Raw genomic sequence first — 19,613 nt, 5'->3', positions numbered from 1 at the left:
GGCTGAGGGAACTGGGGCTCTTTAATCTTCTGAAGGGGAGGCGCAGGGCAATCTAAAAGCAGGTGACACCTGCCTAGGCAGGTGGTAGGGCCAAGATTTTCTGCAGTGGCAGGTGGTATGGCAGGGACAAGAGCTAGAAGCTTGTTCCTGGGAGCTTCACACTGGGCCTTAGGAAAAAACTGGCTAGAAGGGTGGTGCTGCTCTGGAGCAGCACACGCAGAGACTCTCTGTGATCTCCATCTTTGGAGGTTTTCAGGTTTCAGCTCAACAAAGCCACAGCCAACCTGTCCCATGGCTGGTGATTACCCAAACTTGGGTGGGAGGCTGGACCAGAGACCATCAGCAGTCCCTTTTCCGACCATCCATTCCAAGTGCTTGTTCCTTGCAGTGTGCCCTGAGAGAAAGGACTCAACTGGAAGTGAGGGTGTCTGGCTCCTGGGGAAATTCGGGGTGGAATTCTCCTGTGCTCAGAAGCTCTCTAGTCCTTCCTTTCGTTCCAAGCAGGGCCAGCTCTGAGGTCTAAGAAGATTGCTCCACAAAAGTCAGCATCCATGTACAGTCTCCACTCGAGCCAGGCATCAATGCCACCACTGCAGAAATGGAGATGATGCATTGGACCGTCTCCTTGAACCCAGAATTTGGTATCCCGTGCCACCTGAGGTTCCTGGGAACACCCAAGCGTGTTGTCCAGAGAAGTGTGACTCCTCTTTAGATGTCCTTTGAGAGCGGCAAAAATAAGGCAAGCTGCATTGTCTGAACTCACAAATTCTCCAGTTAAGTTCCACAGCCTACAAGACATTTTCATTATTTGGCCTTATAGGAAGTGGAGTTCCTTGGGTCTCTTGTCTCCAGCCGGCTGCATTCACATTTCCAGCAAGGGGAAAAATTTTATTTCAGGTATCAATTTTTTTTTTCCGATCCTGCATGGAGGGCCAGGGCAGTTCTTTCATACAGTAGTGAGTGCTAGAAGGAAGATGGAGGTAGTGTGAATTGAAATGATTTGAACTCAAATGGAAGCTCAGATCCTGAGCTGGCAGGACAGCATTGGCTGCAGTTAGACATAAGCTACCTGAGACAGCTGTGAGTTCAGATCTCGTTGGCAGAGTTTCTCAGCTCAATGAGGAGGACAGGTTGTTGGGGACAGGGAAGATTCTTCCCTTACCCAAATCCCAGGATAGTGTCCAAACCATCCTTCCCTTGGCCGCCAGCATCCCATTTCCTGAGATGTGAAGATGATTGGGTCAGAGTCCTTCAATCTTTCATGTGTTTGTGTGATTTCTCTAAGAATATCAGTATTTAGAAAAAGAAAAAAAAGCCTTCCTCTGACTAAATATAAATTTATGTAATATAGCAGCCAGCTTCTGTAGTAGCAACTCAGAGCAATGCCAATTGAATCAGTGTTTGCAACACAAAGCATGATAACGCACCTAGTAGGACACATCTAAACTGGGTCAGATGAAGGGTGGTCTTGCGAAGGTCGCTCTTTGTGTCCCCAAGTGGTGTGAAAACTGCTCTTTTTTTTTTTTTTTTCCTACAGAAGGGCAGAGCATGAATCCCTGTCTCAGGCCAAGCTCCTTGCCAGGAAGCCACAGGCATGGGGGTAGCTCATTGGGTTCTTGCTGATGTTTCACTCGGCATCTGTTTGGATCGTGCTTTTCTGTGAGTACAGAAAAAGACAAGCATTTCATAAGAGGTGGTCGTAAAAGCTCTGTTACAGACAAGAAAGTTGACCATGAGGTCTGGAGGAAGCAAAGAAGATTGTAACAAGCACCAGGAAGATCCAGGAAGCTCAAGGTCTCTTCTGAAGAGGGATTGACCCTGAGCAGCAATGATTGGCCATGTGCAGGCCTGGGAGGGAAGGTCAGGGGATGTCAATGAGAAACAAGGCAAAGGCTGATGGCTTCAGCAAATCCTTAAACTATGTCTGAGGCCATAAATGGAAAGCAGCTGATGTTTACAAGTGGAGGAGGAGGAGAAGGTTTGTGCTTGGTATATGGCAGGAAGGAAGGTCCCTCATGGATGATAGAAGCACTTCTATCTTATACGCCTAGAAGATGGGGACTGCTCGCTTCTGGGAGTGGCTGTGCTCCTGCATGCTCCATGAACTGATGCTGTTCTCCTCCCCTCCTGTACTGCCCGCACCTGGATGGACCTCAGGAAACATCCATGAGCCTGGAGGATGCACAAACCACCTGGGCTGAGGTCTCATCACTGCACGGGAAGAGTGAAAACTTTGTGAGATATGGGAGTGCAGGAAGAGAGCAGAGTACGTGTGCCAGCAAGTGTGTAAAACACAGAAGACTTGAAATAGCAGGGGGTGGAGGGGTGTAGTGCTGAAGTGAAACAGGTTCAGTTTTGATTCTGAGGCAGCAGAAAAAGGAGGACATGCTGTTCAGTTCTGGGATATGGAGACAGAGCATTCAAGCAGATCTGGAGGGTTGGGACATCTGGGGTGATGGGGAAGCATTAGTAGCGCTTTGGAAGCTGAAGAGGTGATGGGGAACTCACAGCCAGTGGCAAAACCTCAGAAAATGATAATTTTGTTTTTGAGGAAATAGTCTGTGAGGACAGAGAGTCATCAGTAAATCTTGGGACAGCATGGAGCCACAGTGAAGTAGGGAAGCAGGGGTGGTGGTTAAAAATCTGTGGAGAAACAGGCACAGGCATAGGACAGCATAGAACAGCCTGTGGTGGGGATGGTCCCTTTGCTGGGGCTGAGACCCCCCAACAGATCAGAAATCCTTGTGCACTTGACTCGGACTGCCATCTCTTCCACTAAAGTCCCCTGAGGGGACACCAACTCCTTACAGCCACAGGGCCTTGTTTCCTCCTCTCCCACTCTCCAGAGAGCCTGGGAGGTGTCCTACTGCTGTTCTGCACTCAACGTCACACACCTCCTCATCCCACTGCCCCCAGGAAGAGCCCTGAGCAACCCACGAGGGAACGAATCCCCCTGACAAGGGTATGAGGGGCAGTGCCTGAACATCCTGCTTGATGAAACACTTCAAATGCTGTCACAGCCACTTCCACATTTGATTTTCAGCCTGTAAGCAGTGCCTCTGACTTTCTGCTTCAGGGACAGTCATCATGTCTCCTCATTCCTCCATGGTCCCTTCAGTGATGGCCCTCAGTGGGGACTGCTAACATCCTCAGAGACTTGAAAGTTTGCTGCGGACTTTTACTGCTCTAGAGGGCACTTGAATCCACTTTCGGTACCTGCAGTACAGGAACTTGGCACCAGAGAGCTCATTAACATGCAAAATTCCCTAACTAGCCAAGTCTCTGGGCATCAATTAATTCCTCAGTTCTTATGTGATTAATTAGGGAGTTTTCACAAGTGAAAAGATTTCAATAGTAAATAACAATAGGAAAGGATTTATTTTTCTTCCACTTTTCTTCATTTTTCAGCTTACACATTAAGTGATATCCGCAATCTCCAAATGGTATGGGAACCAAACATATTCGAGGGTGAATATGTAGGGAAGTCAAGACCCGGTATGTCAAACACTCTATGGGCAGTCTTCGTCCCTGCCTTCAACCTCACATTTCTCTCATCGGCCACCTGGGACTTAGAGCATCTTTGTTCAGATAGAGCTTTCTCCATTGTAGATAAAGTGCTAAAAGTAGCTGTGAGTTTCAACCCATTGGCCCGAGTTTCCACTGTTTTACTGGGAGAACGAGCTGCATCCAGACACAGAAGGCTGTGGGTGGACAAGGGACGAGCAACGAATATCATCTACCTGGACTTGTGCAAAGCTTTTGACACTGTCCCGCACAACATCCTTCTCTCTAAACTGGAGAGACATGGGTCTGATGGACGGACCACTCGGTGGATAAGGAGTTGGCTGGATGGCCGCACTCAGAGAGTGGTGGTTAACGGCTCAATGTCCATGTGGAGACCAGTGACGAGTGGCGTCCCTCAGGGGTCCATGCTGGGCCCAGCCCTGTGCAACATCTTTGTCGGTGACATGGACAGTGGGATAGAGTGCACCCTCAGCAAGTTCGCCCATGACACCAAGCTGTGTGGTGCCGTCAACACTCTGGAAGGGAGGGATGCCATCCAGAGGGACCTTGACAGGCTGGAGAGGTGGGCCCGTGCCAACCTCGTGAAGTTCAACCAGGCCAAGTGCAAGGTCCTGCACCTGGGTCATGGCAATCCCAGGCACAAATCCAGGCTGGGCGGGGAATGGATCGAGAGCAGCCCTGAGGAGAAGGACTTGGGAGTGCTGGTGGATGAGAAGCTCAACATGAGCAGGCAATGCGTGCTTGCGGCCCAGAAGGCCAACCACATCCTGGGCTGCATCCAGAGGAGTGTCGTGGGAGGTGATTCTGCCCCTGTACTCTGTCCTGGTGAGACCCCATGTGAAGTACTGTGTCCAGTTCTGGAGCCCCCAACACAAGAAGGACATGGACCAGTTGGAGAAGGTCCAGAGGAGGGCCACAAAGATGATAAAAGGGCTGGAGCACCTTTCCTATGAGGACAGGCTGAGAGAGTTGGGGCTGTTCAGCCTGCAGAAGAGGAGGCTCCGGGGAGACCTGATAGCGGTCTTCCAGTACCTGAAGGGGGCCTACAAGAAAGATGGGGAGAGGCTGTTCAGTAGGGCCTGTTGTGATAGGACAAGGAGTAATGGTTTTAAAATAGAGGGGAGTAGATTTAGATTGGATATTAGGAAAATTTCTTTACAGTGAGCGTTGTAGAACACTGCAACATGTTGCCCTGCGAGGTGGTGGAAGCCCCATTCCTGGAAACCTTCAAGGCCAGGCTGGATGAGGCTCTGAGCAACCTGATCTAGTCAGGGATGTCCCTGCTTCTTGCAGGGGGCTTGGACTAGATGACCTTTGAAGGTCCCTTCCAACCCTAACCATTCTATGATTCTATGATTCTATGTTTCTTAATTGCCAAAAAAAAAAAAAAGAAAAACAAATAAAGATATGGTTAAAAAAAAAATAATACGCTCGAGTGTTTCCACTGTTTTACTGGGAGAATGAGCTGCACCCAGACACAGAAGGATGTTTCTTAATTGTCAAAAAAAGAAAAACAAAGAAAGATATGCTTAAAAAAATATATTAAATACACTCCTTTTTGGTATGTTAAGTCCACCTTACGTCTTCTGAAGTCCACTCTCCACAGTGAATGGCCGTTGACCAATGGAAAACATGTTTTTGTGCCAAGCATGGTTTCTAAGACCCCCCAAAGCACCCCCTGCTCTGGACCCTGTTGAGTGAGCTCTGAAATGAGTTGTCTCAACTGAGATGCTTTGGCCTACCCTACCTGTCCACCAGCTCCTGCTCCAGAAATGCTCCCATAGCTCCAGGGTCACATTTCCCAGTCCCATGTGGGGGCTTCAGGCACCCCTGGGTATCCTGGAGGCAGTGGCCACCTCTGTGTGGGCCACTGCATCAACGCCGGAATGAAGATGTCAGGCAGAATTTGAAACGTGTAGGAAAAGATCTCAGTGTAATAAATGTGTAGGAATTCTTCAGTTTCAGAATATTGATGCTGCTTGTCTGTATATTCTTATGATTTTTTCATAGGTCATGGATCAGCAAACTGATGACCCTTTCTCTCACTCTGTGTGAACACTGATCTTGTTTGATCTTGGAAAAGAGAATATAGTGGGGGGCAGTGTTGAAAGCCCTGCTGGTGTCCTGGTAAATGACAGTGCTCTCCCCTCACCCAGAGGTGTGGAAGCAATGGTGATGGTCAGGCATGATCAGCCCTGGCTTCATCCAGTCACCTTCTCTTTCACACACCCGGGAAAGCAACACAAGAGGACACCCTCAGGGAGACATGTTCCTCATCCAATGTGGAGCTCAGCAGCTCCACCTCTGGACCTTTTGGAAAGATGCATGCAACGTACACTTTTTGCCTGTGGTTAGGGAGCCCCTCCAGTCTCCATGACCTTTCAGTGATGGAGAGTGGCCTTACTGTGACATCATGATGCTCTATCAGCACCCTTGGATGTAGCCCCTCCAGTAGCTTCTGACTGATAACATTTGAGTGTGCATCCTTGAAGACCAGTTCTAGTGAGCTCTGCTGCCTCTCAGTGCTTGTGACCATTGGATCCCCACTACACCTCCCTAGAAGAGGCCAAAGTCTGCTCCTCTAACATTCAGCATCTGCAGTCATCTATCCTCCTTCCCCACTCCCCTCGGGAGCTGGAACCCCTCTATCACAGGATCACAGCACCCAGTCTGCACATACCTGAGCAGGTCTCCATGCCTCCAGGTTTGCATTACCCTTGTTGGCCCATCTGGCAGCTGGGCAACTTGTTCCAAGTCACACCAGAAACCTCCTGGACTATTTTCCTCCTGCTGGATTCCCCTTCCAGAAAATGCCAGACTCATCTGGAAAAAAAAAACCTATGACAACTTCTCCACCGTGACTGTGGGTTCCTTATGTCCCACCATGAGAGGTCACCTTTACTGGTCTCTTCTCTGACCCTTCCCCACAAGAGCTCACTAAACATTTCACGCGCCCCACAGAGGAGCTTCATACTCAAAGTTAATTTCTTCACTTGCAGGGAACTCCACCCTAGATCCTTCCAGCCTGTCTTTCCTGAGAAAGTGGTACTGATCCATTGCAGCACTCTTGGGCATGGATGCAAAGGATGAGGAAAGGGTTGAGGTACTTAATGCCTTCTTTGCTTCAGCCTTTAATAGTAAGACCGGTTGTTCTCTGGGTACCCAGCCCTCTGAGCAGGATAGACCCCTGCAGGGCCCTACTGGCTAGGTGCCTCCAAACAGAGTTCCACACATTGACCACATCTCTCCAGCCTTACCACCCAGCTGGTATTTTGCCCATCTACTTATCCACTCATGCAGACTATGAGATCCTAACTTGACCACAAGAATAGTGTGGGGGATCATGCAGAAAGCCTTGCTGCTTTCCAGGTCAAAGACCACCACCACTCTCCTCGTGTCCAGTAGTCCTGTCCATTCATCACAGACAGCCAAGAGAATGGCCAGGGACAACCTAACTGGGCTAAATCCAGCCAGCTACTCTTTAAGGTACCCAAAAATGGGATCCATGTGGACATGCTCTGGATATCCAGCCTTTAACTCTTCTGCTCATTTTTGACAGATCCATGCAATATTTGGGTGCTGCAAGCCTCCAGGGAGCTCCACCAGTCTCCATGACATTTTGAAGCTGTTTGAGTGTGGCTTCATTGTGACACTAGCCTGGTGTCTCAGCAGAAATGGAATCTGAGACATTAAGGGCATAAGGGCCATTAAAGTCTCCAATAAGACCTGGAAGCTTTGATCTGGAGACCTCCTTGGGTTGCTACACTTCCTTACCCTGATGGCAGGTTCTTCCTCTCCCACCAGGATGTCACACCAACAGGCCTCTCCTCTCACCCTCACACACAAGGGCTCACCACATCCCACAGATGAGCTCCATACACACGATGAGCTCCTGCACACGGAGGGCATCCCCCTCTGGATCATTCCAGCCTGCCTCTCCTGAAAAGCCCGTGTGCACCACTGCAGCACCTCCAGCAGTGTGAGCTGTCCCACCACACCTCACCGTTTATTCCACCGATGCCAAAAGTCTGTGGTGGCACATGGGACTCCTGCTCCTCCTGCCTGTGCCCCAGGCTGAGGGCATTGGTGCCTGGTTGGGCTGCAGCACCTCAGCTGTGGCACCGGGGCCAAGCTCAGACTTGTCACAGGCAAGCATGGTAACAAGTGCCCAAGACCCCATGTGTGCAAATGCTTTGCTGGAGACCAGAGACATGCTGGAGTGCGTGGCAGATGACAGGGTAAAGATGAAATGAGGGACCCACTGAGTCCCCAAGGCCAGAGAAAACCAGGATTGGGCTCTGGAGCCCTGGCAGGAGAAGGCTTTGCTGTCTGTAGTGTCTCTGCTGCCCCTGAGGGGCTGTGGTGGAGGAGAAGCTGAGCTCCAGGAGGTCAAGGTGCTGCTGAAAATGTCCTTGGCTTTGGACATGCTGTGACGCACGAACACAGTCTAAATCATTTGACACTTCCTTGGTTGTATTGTCAATGGTCTGAGCAAAGGTTTGATGGAAAGAAGAACCAACCATGTTTGGGAGTAGCAAAATGATTTGAGACAGCAGTGTGATGGGCTTCCTGTTCATGAACTGGATGAACTTGGGTCACCCCTTGCCTCTCTGCAGTGGTGGGATTCAGTCAGTGGCTGACAGAAACTGAATCTCTCTGAGATGCCACCTGGGCTGGTGCAAAGGCTTCAAATTTGTTGGTGATGCTGTCTGGGGTATCTGCCCTGCACCTGCTCTGACAGGAATGGCAGAATTTCCCGCAGGGCCTGTGCTGTCCCTGCCAGCCCCATGCAGTTGTGCTGCAGCATGCTGGCATCTCCTGTAGCACTACAGGCCTGTAGCTGAGCAGCTGCCCTGCATCAGGTCAGGCAATGTGGGGATGTCCATGAGAAAACTGCCACTACAGGCAGTGGAGATCTAGGACACAGAGCTGAGGGAGACTTGGTTCCATTTCCTCAGCTGACTGCCTCTGTAGGCTACTTCAGACATAATGAACAGGGGAGGTTTTTGTTGCCCTAACTGCTGTCATTTCCATCTACCAAGCAAATTCCCCACCAGGCTCCAGAAGGATGCCCCAAGATGCTGTCCTCTCCATCAGCACTGCTTCAATTGGAGCTTGCAGCTGCCTGCACACCTCTTGGACAAACTCTGGTGTCACTTCAAATGTCACCAGGTGTTCAGAGCTGAACAACACCCTCAGTCACCAGGAATTACAAAGGGAGCTGAGAAAAACAGCTCACGTGCAGGTGCAGCTCTTTGTGCACAGCTGAATGGAGGCAAGAGGCATCCCACCTCCTCTGGGTCTGGGGTGTGCGTGGGAGGGAGATGGGTCCTGTTCCAGCCCTAGGACTGCAAACCCAGGGTGAGATGCCGTGACTGACTCTGCTGAGTCCTTTCCCTCAGCAGGGGTAAAGGAGATCCCTCCTTGTCACTGTCTGGGCACCCTGCCTAACAGAGGGACAAGGAAAGGTGATTCTCATGGCCAACTCTTCTCCGGAGAGGAGCAATGACACTGCTGGAAGGAAGTGTCTCTTCCCAGCTGCGGGAGGGAACATCCGTGATGACTTCAGCCTGTTTCCCAGCAGGTTCAGTGTTCAGAGAGGGACAGTCAGGGATTACTTCAGTCTGTTGCAAATGCTGTTCCCCAGGGATGACCCTTGTGCCTGTCAGGAGCTGTCAGCCCTGCAGCCCCAGGGACAGCTGGAGGGAGCCCAGAGGGGACAGAGAAAGTGCTGCCCTGGGCTGGGCCTCTGCTGCTGAGCTGGGCCGGGCTCCTGGGATGGAGGGAGCTGATGGTAACAGGGCAGCGCTGCAGAGAGACAGCTCTGCCCAGGAGCAGCTCCTCTGCCAAGCGCAGCAGGGCTGAGGGCTCTGCCTGCAGGAGCTGAGGGGAGAGGAGCGAGGCAGAGAGAGGATAAAGGCAGCCTGCGGTGGGAGGATGCCGAGAGCTCGGTGAGGCAGAAATCTTCACAGCCCTCTTTACGGTAAGTCCCTGGCTGCAGGGCATTGAAGCTGGTGTTCCTGGAGGGATCTCCTGGAGCTCGTTCATCCCACAGCCTGTAGGAACTGCCAGGACGATTCTCACAGTTTCCCCTGTGTAGGGGAGGAGGGGGACGAGCTCTTGAGCAGGGCTTCCCTGCTGCACCATCAGTAGGAGAGGGCATGATGTCTGCCCTGTGTGGGGGGTGAGTGCAAGGGTGCAAAGCCAGATGTGCAGCCAGGGGTGCCCAGGGCTGTCCTTCCGAGCTGGGTCCCTTCACCACTGTGTGTAGTGTGATGCGGCAGGGACTCAGCTGCCAGGGCTGTGGGGAGAAGCTGTGGGTGGAAGGAGAGACCCCTGACAGGACAGGGTCCTTCTGCTGTCGAGAGTGTGCTCCATGGGTCAGCGCTGCTTTAAGCTCCATGCTACCCCCAGGTCATTTCCAAAGGGATTTGTAAAGGGGATGGTCAAAGTGTGGTTTCCCTGAAAGGGAAGGAGTCTGTGCTTTGGGATCAGTCCTCTTGGTTGGCTGGGTGGGAAGTGGGAGAGGGGAATTTATTGTTCCACTCTTGAGGAGACACAGAGATGCCCGTTCTCTTTAGGACTCTCTGAGCTGCTCCTTAGCCCTTGCACAGGCAGAGCTGCCCCCACAACAGTTCCCTGCTGCCAGGAGGTGTTTGCAGGGCAGAGCTGAGCACACGGGGAGTGGGATGGGGCTCTGGTTCTGTGAGCACTGCCAGGGAAGAGACCTGGGCACAGAGAAGCGGTTCCCAGCAGAGACAGCTGCAGGTGGCAGACATTGTCAGAGAGGGAGAGGGAGCTGATGCCAGAAACATGGTGGGAGCGGGGATTCGGGCACCTCCCTGCCATGCCCTGCAGTGAAGGGACTGTTCCTGGAGCAATTCTCTGGTCTTCTTTTGTACACAGCAAAGCCTCCCCTGCCTCAGTGAAGGGGAACCTTGCCATCAGTTGCCTTCCCAGAAACCTGACCACCGAAGAGAGGGGTGAGGATGGCCACCAAAGAGGTTGAGCCAAGACACCAGCTCCATAGGTTTTGTCATGGAGATTTTTCCATGGAGGAAAAGCAACCAAACCTTCTCCTAACCTTTAGGGCCATAGACAATGCAATGTGTGCAGCTGGAAAAGCTCTGACTTTTTCTTCAGGACACTCCAGCTTTAGGATATTTGACTCTTTCCCCGGGGAGTCCTGCAGGGCTCCAGGCTGCCCTTCAGAGGGGCGCAACTGTCCCACGGTATCACTGCTTTTCCAGGTGCCCAGTGCAGGAAAATTTCCAGGGCTAGAGCCATGGAAATGCTGCTGAGCAGCTGTGTGCAGGCAGCTGTAATAAGCCCTCAGTGTCCCTGCCTGGGAGGAGAGCACCAAGATCGTCCCTGATTTTGAAGAGAAGGAGTGAGGTATAGGGTGGTGTACACTTGGAAACTGAATTCCTCTGCTCTCAGAAGTGTCCAGGTTTTTGGGGGGGAGAAACACGCGAGTGTGATTGTCCTCCAGCTCAAAAGAGGTGCCAGCACAGGGCAGCTGAGACCAGGGTCTGTCCTCATTCCACACTAAGGGACAGTTCCTTCACCTCTTGGCACTCACAGGATTTCACTTGGAGTGCAGCAGGAATGACAAGGACTCCAACAGTCCTCAGCTGTGGTGGAGCAACCAGAACAGAAAAAACCAAAGACAATCCCCACAGCTCACCTCCAGAGCTGGGAGAACTGGTAGTGACAATGCAGAAAGCTCTCTGAAAAGAGAAGTGGATTTCATGTGAGTTCACTCCATCTTCCTATTTACTTATTGCCATAGTGCAGGACTGAATCCTGCAGAGACCACGGCACAGCTCCCTGCTCCCAGAGTCACCCTCAGCCAGCACCAAATACAGATCATGGAGGGGACTGGGAAAAGGTCTTCCTGAAAGGGGAGATGAATTCTTGGAGGTATCTATGAGTAACTGAATAGATTTTGCCTAAATAAATCTGTCCTAATTTATTCATGCATTTTCCTCCTTGGACAGCCTTAAATCGCAGTGGAAGGAAATGTCCAACAGCAGCTCCATCACTGAGTTCCTCCTCCTGGCATTCGCAGACACACGGGAGCTGCAGCTCTTGCACTTCTGGCTCTTCCTGGGCATCTACCTGGCTGCCCTCCTGGCCAACGGCCTCATCATCACTGCCACAGCCTGCGACCACCGCCTCCACACCCCCATGTACTTCTTCCTCCTCAACCTCTCTGTCCTTGACCTGGGCTCCATCTCCACCACTGTTCCCAAATCCATGGCCAATTCCCTCTGGGACACCAGGGACATCCCATATGCAGGATGTGCTGCACAGGTTTTTCTTTTTTTCTTTTTCGTGTCAGCTGAGTATTATCTTCTCACAGTCATGGCCTATGACCGCTATGCTGCCATCTGCAGACCCCTGCACTACGGGACCCTCCTGGGCAGCAGAGCTTGTGTCCACATGGCAGCAGCTGCCTGGGGCAGTGGGTTTCTCCATGCTCTGCTGCACACTGCCAGTACATTTTCACTGCCACTCTGCAAGGGCAATGCTGTGGACCAGTTCTTCTGTGAAATCCCCCAGATCCTCAAGCTCTCCTGCTCAGACTCCTACCTCAGGGAAGCTGGGCTTCTTGTGCTCAGTGTCTGTTTCTCATTTGGCTGTTTTGTGTTCATTGTTGTGTCCTATGTGCAGATCTTCAGGGCTGTGCTGAGGATCCCCTCTGAGCAGGGACGGCACAAAGCCTTTTCCATGTGCCTCCCTCACCTGGCTGTGGTCTCCCTGTTTCTCAGCACAGGTATCTTTGCTAACCTTAAGCCCCCCTCCATCTCCTCTCCGTCCTTGGACCTGGCAGTGTCATTTCTGTACTCGGTGGTGCCTCCAGCAGTGAACCCCCTCATCTACAGTATGAGGAACCAGGAGCTCAAGGATGCCCTATGGAAACTGGCCCAATGGACAACATGTCTCTATCAGGAGTCTGCCTCCCCTTGTCCTCATGTTTCCCAGAGTTTATCTTAAGCCACATGTCTGGATGTATTTCCCTGTGGTAATTCTATCTATATATAATTTTCTAGGTTTATACTGCTTCTCCCAAGGCTTGATCCTGTTAAGCCTTGCACAGCACTCTGTCAGATGTGACCAGTCCACTAGCTGTTCCTCAATAAATGGAAATCTCCTGGGTGTAGTGTCTGAAGGCTGGTTTCTTCCTCCAAAAATGTTGCAAAAGTAAATTGGTCTTTTAAAAAGGTTTTCCTCTCTGCGTTCTCCTGGTGTTTGGGGTTATGCTCACAGTACAATTCATTTCCATTGGACCAAAAAGTTCTGCTTTTAAAGGCTGTCTTCTTGGGGTCCAATGGCCGTAGAGATGGTGCATGGGCTCCCCAATTACCTCCTCAGACTGTTTCAGGTATGACTGGCTGATGGTATATACAATGTCTCTGGAAATTAATTTGGAAAGATAAGGACAGAATGGGGATGTGCCATGTGCCTTGGGCTGGGAGTGAATGGAAACTCAGAAGGTGAAACACCTTCAAAGTTCAAGTCCTTCAAAAGTGAAGCATTAAATCACCAAACCCACAAATGAGGACTCTGTATTGCCATGGCAGTCAGTGGGGACCCAGCGGGTAGAAGGAGGGGAGATGTGGGTGCTGCCTGAGAAGCCCCAGGGCCAGGACTCTGGTCCTGGGTAATGGGGCTGGTGGGGGCAGAGAAGAGGGCAAATGGAGCTGGTATTGAGGATCACTTACAATACGTCTGCAGGAGACCCTGAGACTGACTGGCCTGTGTTTCCTTCTGTCATTATTGCAAGCAGCAGCCCTAGGGCCAATGGGGAGGCTGAGACCTCTCTGTGTCCTCCAGGAGCTGCTGTGCCCTTCAGAGGGGCTGGGGCTGCAGTGTGAGTGCCCAGAGCTCTGCAGCACCCTGCAGTGGGCAGTGCCATGGGGCCAGCCCAGACTGGGCTGCAGTCCTGGGCTGAGCTGTGCTGGAGAAAGGACAGGGGAGGTGGGGAGAGGTGGGGAGTGGCCGGGCTTGAAAGAGACTGGGAGAGGAAAACTCCGGTATACAACCAAGCTGTGTGAGTGTGCAACATGGAGCACACAGCAGGTTTCGCACTGTGCAGAACCAGGTGACCCAGTAAAGGAAGCAAGGCACCGTGGGCACAGAAGGACCCTCAATTGTCGCCATGTTCCCTTGACACTCCAAGGAAGCTGCTTTAGGAGAATTGTCCCAGATCAGTCCCACAAGCGACCATTTCTATCTCTGCCCATACAGTCCATCCTTGAGAAGGGACCTTAGCTGTATGCTCACCGACATCCTCCTCCATAGCTCACTTGTGCTCAACTCCACCACCACTATTAATAAAAAGGAAACCTCTGATGCAACAAATCTCATAGCTGTTGTCACAGCTGGTCTGTCAGCCAAGCCCTTTCTCAGACAGCTCCAGCTAGATCAGGTGCTCATGGCCTTGTCTTGACACCTATCAAAAATCTCCATTGATGGAGATCCCACCAGCTGCTCTGGGTCCTTGCTCCAGTGTTTGGCTCTGAGGGATTTCTCAAAAACCCAGATCTCTCAGCCTCTCCATGTCCATAACGTGCTCCAGGCCCCAAGCATCTTTCTGCCCTCTGCAGGACTCGCTCCCGTCTGTCAGGGCCTTCCTTGTGCTGGTGAGCCCCATCCTGGACACAGCAGTCCTGTGCCCCTGCCAACTTCTTGCATACCTCCAGCCTACCTGCTGTGGGGCAGAGTGTGAGAAAGAGGAAGCCTTTGTGCTCTGCCAGGGCTGTTCAGCAACAGCCAAAATGCTGCTGTGTTATCAGCACTGGGTCAGTTACAGATCCAAAGCACAGCACGCTGTGCACTTCTACAAAGGAGTTAACTCTATCCTTGCCAGATCCAGGAAAGAGTTACAGTTCATAGAGACGAGGAGTGAACGATGCCTTTTAAATGACCTGAGGAAATCTGTGGATCATGGACCCTGGCTCTTATGGGGGACTCAGTGTCCCCAGTATTCACTGGCCAAGTGAGACAGAAGGATGCAAAACAGCCCAGGAGGTTTTTTGTGGTGCTTCTGGAACATTTCTTAGCACAGCTGCCAAATGGGGCACCCAGTCTTCTGCTCCCCTGGACATGGTACTCCCAAAAGAGGAAGAGCTTGTGAGGGATGTGAAGACCAGTGTCCACCTTGGCTCTAGTGACCATGAAATTGTGGTCTCCCAGATCCGCAGGAAATGGCGAAGGAGAGTAGCAGAGCACAGACCCTGGACATGCTCCAATGAGAACTCGGCTTATTGAAGACGCTGTCAGTTGGGATCCTGTGGGGTAACGTTAGCAGGGCTGCATGTATGCAGGAGGGGCAGTCCGCGGTGATTCGCGCGCTAGGCGCGGATAGGTCCATGGGCGCAGGGGGCAGGTGCATCCATGTACGTGGTGGGCATGGATAAGTCCATGGGCGCAGGGGCAGGTGCGTGGGGGGCACGGATAGATCCATGGGCGCAGGGGGCGGGTGCGTTCGCGTGCGTAGCGGGTGTACGGGTATTTAACCCTGTGTTGCGCAGCATTAAATTGAAGGCTTGGCTTGATGGTATCCGTGTGATGCCCTGCTTTCCCCGGAGCGGGGCTCTGGTGCATGCGGGGTAGGTGAGCTGGCAAGAGAGCCGGCAAGTGGTGACCCTGACGTGTGATGGTCTGGATGGTTTTGAGCTGGGGCCGCACGGCGGTCGTGCCTGCCTGCTCTTAGGATGGCATCCGTCTCTGATACAGTGAAGGTATTAAAGGCGTTGGGTAAAGATCTGAATTGTCCGGTGCACAGGGCACCGTTGACGGAGTTCATCCTATGGATGCAGAAAAGGGGCTTGATGAACAAGCCGGGAGAGGTGATGGAAGTGGTGCAGTTGCAGGTGGCGGGGAAGGAGTTACTGGAAGAAGGGGGTGTCGGAATGAAGAGTGTGGTGACGCAGCTAGAGACGTTAGATTAGGTTCGGTGAAAAGACTGCTGGCTAAGGCTTGAGAGGCGTGCGAAGTGTAGGTTGCGGCTTTAACTGCAATCAAAGGAGAAGGGCGGCCCTCGGAAGGGGAGGGGGACGAACAGGGTCGAGATGGTGCGGAGGGGATGAGGGGTGGAGCTCAGGTGGTCTGCCTGGTTCGGCCGGGAGCCTCTGATGGTGGTAAAGGGACGATGGAATTTGGGTGTACTCCCCCGTGTATCATGCCTTCCTTGCTGGAGGAGCCTGACCCGAAAGAACAACCCCCCAAATACGAGGACACAGAAATGCCCTCTGTCTCTCCTTCTGCCCCATCGGCTCCACCGCTTGTAAATTTGCAGAGGGGTGATAGTGAGGTGGGAGCCAGTTTCGAGGTGGCGCCCGAGGAGTCGCGGGATGCGGAGCGGGGTCCTAGCGCTTTCCCGGTGGGGAAAAGAGCCGCGGTCCCCGAGATCAAGGAGAAAGCGGCGGGTGATAGAGCCGCGGTCCTCCAGACCAGAACGACGAGATTGCACTGCTTCAAAGGAACATAAATCAGTTTTAACGAGTCTAACAAAAGTGTTAGAGGAGCAGAACTGTGCTATTAATAACACTGACCTGAAGAGCTTGTTGACTTGGGTGTCCGCTCACGTATCAAACGCAAACCTCTGTAATATCTATACAGTGGGCTCCCGGAACACCATAGGTATTGGACTGTGGGACTGTGTAATGCAGGGTGACCCTGCTGTTCAAAAGTTATTACCGGTGTGGCGTGTAATGTTTGAAGCCTTGAAGAATCACGCGCAGAAAGGAGATTCAACAGCACCCGTTACCCCGTCCGCTCCTTCGTCCATGGAAACAAAGACCAACAGCGAGCCGGAAAATCCCTTTGATCCAGGTCCCAGAGATCCGGAAAAGGAGCCTGCAGTCTTTGGAGCTTCCTTGTTATAGAGGTGGCGTGTTTGTGTGTGTGTGCGTATAAGCATGAAGTAAATGGTATGAAATAAGGGGTGAATACTGTCTTGGTTTCAGCAGGGATGGAGTTAATTTTCCTCTCAGAAGCTTTGGATTTTGTGTGTGAAGAATGTTGATAAAATGCTCTGATAATAAGGGTTGTTGTGAATGAGACCAAGGACACTGTCTGGCTTTCCAAGTCTCGTTAATGAGCAGGTGCACAAGAATCTGGAAACAGGTAATTGGGAAGGACCATTCCCTCTTATGATGTGGGGGAAAGGATATGCTTGTGTCTCTACAGCAGCAGTGAACAAGTGGATCCCTGCACGATGGGTACGACCAGCGCTCCAAGCTGCCTTGCGTCCGTCGGATTGTTAACAACCTGTGTGGTAGCTCCATGGACATCAGTTATGGAAAGAACAAATGTGTGGGTAATTATGGTTAATGCCACAGGACAGGACATCATTTTTTTGTCTATATCATCTTCAAATAAGCCTTTTAGAACATGCTTGGTCAATCTGCCAGATCAGATAGCGGTAGGACGACAATTCTGTGTAAAATAACAGCAGCCGTGAGTGCTGAGTGCTAAATAACAAAGATGGAACTTTTGGGATCCCTAAAGATGGACTTCTGCCTATTTTCTTTAACTATTCAGGAGCTAATGTTACTAGAGGGGTAGTGATTGTAAATGCTTTAAGACCTATACATTGCAACGGTACAGCATGGTGTAATCACGCGAGCACATATCAAAATCCAGACAGCATAAAAGACCTAAACGAAGTACACACAGCTTTGAATCTGATTGCCAAGATAATATAGAGTTTTGGAAACCAGGTGAAATTATTGCTGCTTCAGTCTTTGCACTTGATGTGGCAAGTGGCTAGGCATTAACTATGCTAAATAAATTGGGCTTTTGGCTTGCTAAGTAAACACATGCAATTATATCAGTACTATTAACACTGTTAATTGATATAGGTTCTATACGCTATACTATTTCACAAAACAGAACCGCTGTTAGCCTGCAGAGCACATATTTGACAGGCCTTGTTGCATGTGCTGGCCACACATGCAGCAACATCTGGTCAGGCCTTGTTGTATGCGTTGGCCACGCATGCAGCAACGTCTAGTGGCTACTCTTTCACTGAATCTGCTGAGGATAAAACGGGGGTGACTCGGGGTGGGGGCGGGGAGAGGATCCGGAGCACACTTTATTAATAGCAGGGGACGCCCTGAAGGTGCTGTATCTGTCTCCTTTCTCTGCTCTGACCCAGCTGATAATTATCCTCTTGCTCGGCGGTGGTGTTATTGGCATAGTAGGGTGGGTAACAGAGTAGATAACAAAATCATGATTGTCAGGATTTTGATGGGCTTTGCTGCATGAATATGTTTGACTGAAAAAAAAAATCGAAAGTTAAGACTGATAGAAGCTTATTACAAATAGCTGTAAGATGTTTTACTCATTCATGCTTTTATATATTTATTTTAATTTGTATTTTGTGTGTATTAAAATGTGTGCAGATTGTAATAGATAAAGCGTTGAAACAAGCCTCTTCTCGTAAACAAACAAGGGGAGATGTAGGTCAGTGAAAACACACTGACCTTGGAAGTGGGATACAATCATAGTCGTTGGGAGAAAGCCACGGAATGAGAAGGGAACTTTAAATACAAGACATTGTTAATGGAATTTATGGCTGGTTTCAACAGAGGCCTGCAAAATTAGTCACTGGCTTTGTAGATAAGAAAGTTATTGAAGTTATTATGTTTGTAGTAATAGAGAATATCATAATAGAAAATTAGTAGAAAATAGTGAAATTTAGGGGGTTTTCTTAGATATATATATATAAGGTGTCATTAGTAATCTTATTAGCTTGTGTAGGGCATAGCTAGGTGGTTGCTACCCTTAGCTAAAAAATTGTGATACAAGGCATCATACTAGGTATAATCATTAACATTCCGTGCTTGGTCACCTGTCTATAAAAGTGATACAGAGAATAATACATCAGAACGCACACGCCATACGACGTCAGTTCCGACTGCCCATCTCACACGGTTGGGCTGTAGTGCCAGCCTGTCCAGCATGTCAAGCAGCAAAGCCGAACCAGGCCTTATACTACCCAGGCGTTAACCCTGGAGGTATGCTCCGAACCAGGTACGACAACTAGATATCACAGACTATGCGCTATTTGGCTGTTTCAAATACATTCATGTTGCGATCGACACTTGCTCCTGAGCTCTCTTCTTGTGTCCATTCACAACGTCCATAACACAAAATCCATCCTGCACCAGAGCTGGGCTTTTGCCTGCCTAGGGGTGCCTCGGGAGATAAAGACTGACAATGGGCCGAATTATCGATCACGGGTATTTTGCCACTTCCTGCAGACGTGGGGAGTTTGTCATACGTTTGGCATTCCTCTGAACAGCACCGGGCAAACAATTGTAGAACACGCACACAAAACCCTGAAAGCATAGCTAACGTGCTTAAGAGAGGGGGGAAAGAGCGGTGCGCCGGGGGTCTTGGTCAGTGAAGCGCTTGTGGTACTGAATCATATGTCCTTCGCTGACCCCCAATCCGTTTCCCCTATCCAAAACCATTTTTCCTCGCATCAGCCGCTGTTTGGGGGCAAGGCACTCCCAAAGGTCTGGTTCCGCCTTCCCAGGCTGGGAAGGTCCCGTTGATTTGCTAACATGGGGACGAGGGTGTGCTTGTATCTCCACAGGTGCGGGGACCCGATGGATCCCAGCCTGGTTGGTACAGCTATGGCTGGAGGATCAGCAGGGTAACCGAGCGGTGTGGCACTCTCCAGCTCATCCTAGTGGGATTAATCCTGATTGTGAGTCTTCCAGTGCCAGTGATAACGACTAATTTCTGGGAGCGGTTCACGAACTCAGCACGCGACGAAGGACTGACACAAATGAAGTTGGCATTAGATTATGCCCTTGCGAGGCCTGGCATCGGTTACAGCGACTTGGAGGGAGTCCTAGGTCTCCTAAGCTACTGCTGTTTGGACTTCAGCAAAAATGCTTCCTTGGCCTCGGAGAAGACAAGTGCGCATGCTGCCCAGTTAGTATTCAACGTCAGGGCTCTAAAAGACTGGGGGTAGTTTTCGGACCTCTTCAGTTTACCTAGATGGCTAAGAAATATTGTGTCCATAGGTCTGACGATCCTAGTAGTTGCTTTGATAAGGCTTT

The 19,613-nt window shown here is 50.8% G+C and overlaps 1 protein-coding gene across 1 annotated transcript; it reads left to right on the top strand.

Moving 5' to 3' along the window:
- The first annotated feature begins 11,892 nt into the window (after positions 1-11,892).
- On the top strand, positions 11,893-12,525 carry LOC147599883 (olfactory receptor 14J1-like). The gene has a single exon (XM_086753713.1). It carries the CDS (start codon positions 11,893-11,895, stop codon positions 12,523-12,525), a length of 633 nt encoding a protein of 210 aa, XP_086609839.1.
- The last annotated feature ends 7,088 nt before the right edge of the window (positions 12,526-19,613 follow it).

This window comes from Chlamydotis macqueenii, chromosome 8, assembly GCF_036417535.1.
Source record: "Chlamydotis macqueenii isolate bChlMac1 chromosome 8, bChlMac1.mat, whole genome shotgun sequence".
Lineage (NCBI taxonomy): Eukaryota > Metazoa > Chordata > Aves > Otidiformes > Otididae > Chlamydotis > Chlamydotis macqueenii.
The sequence above is the reverse complement of the archived record's forward strand: the minus strand, read 5'-3'. Positions and strand labels throughout refer to the sequence as shown.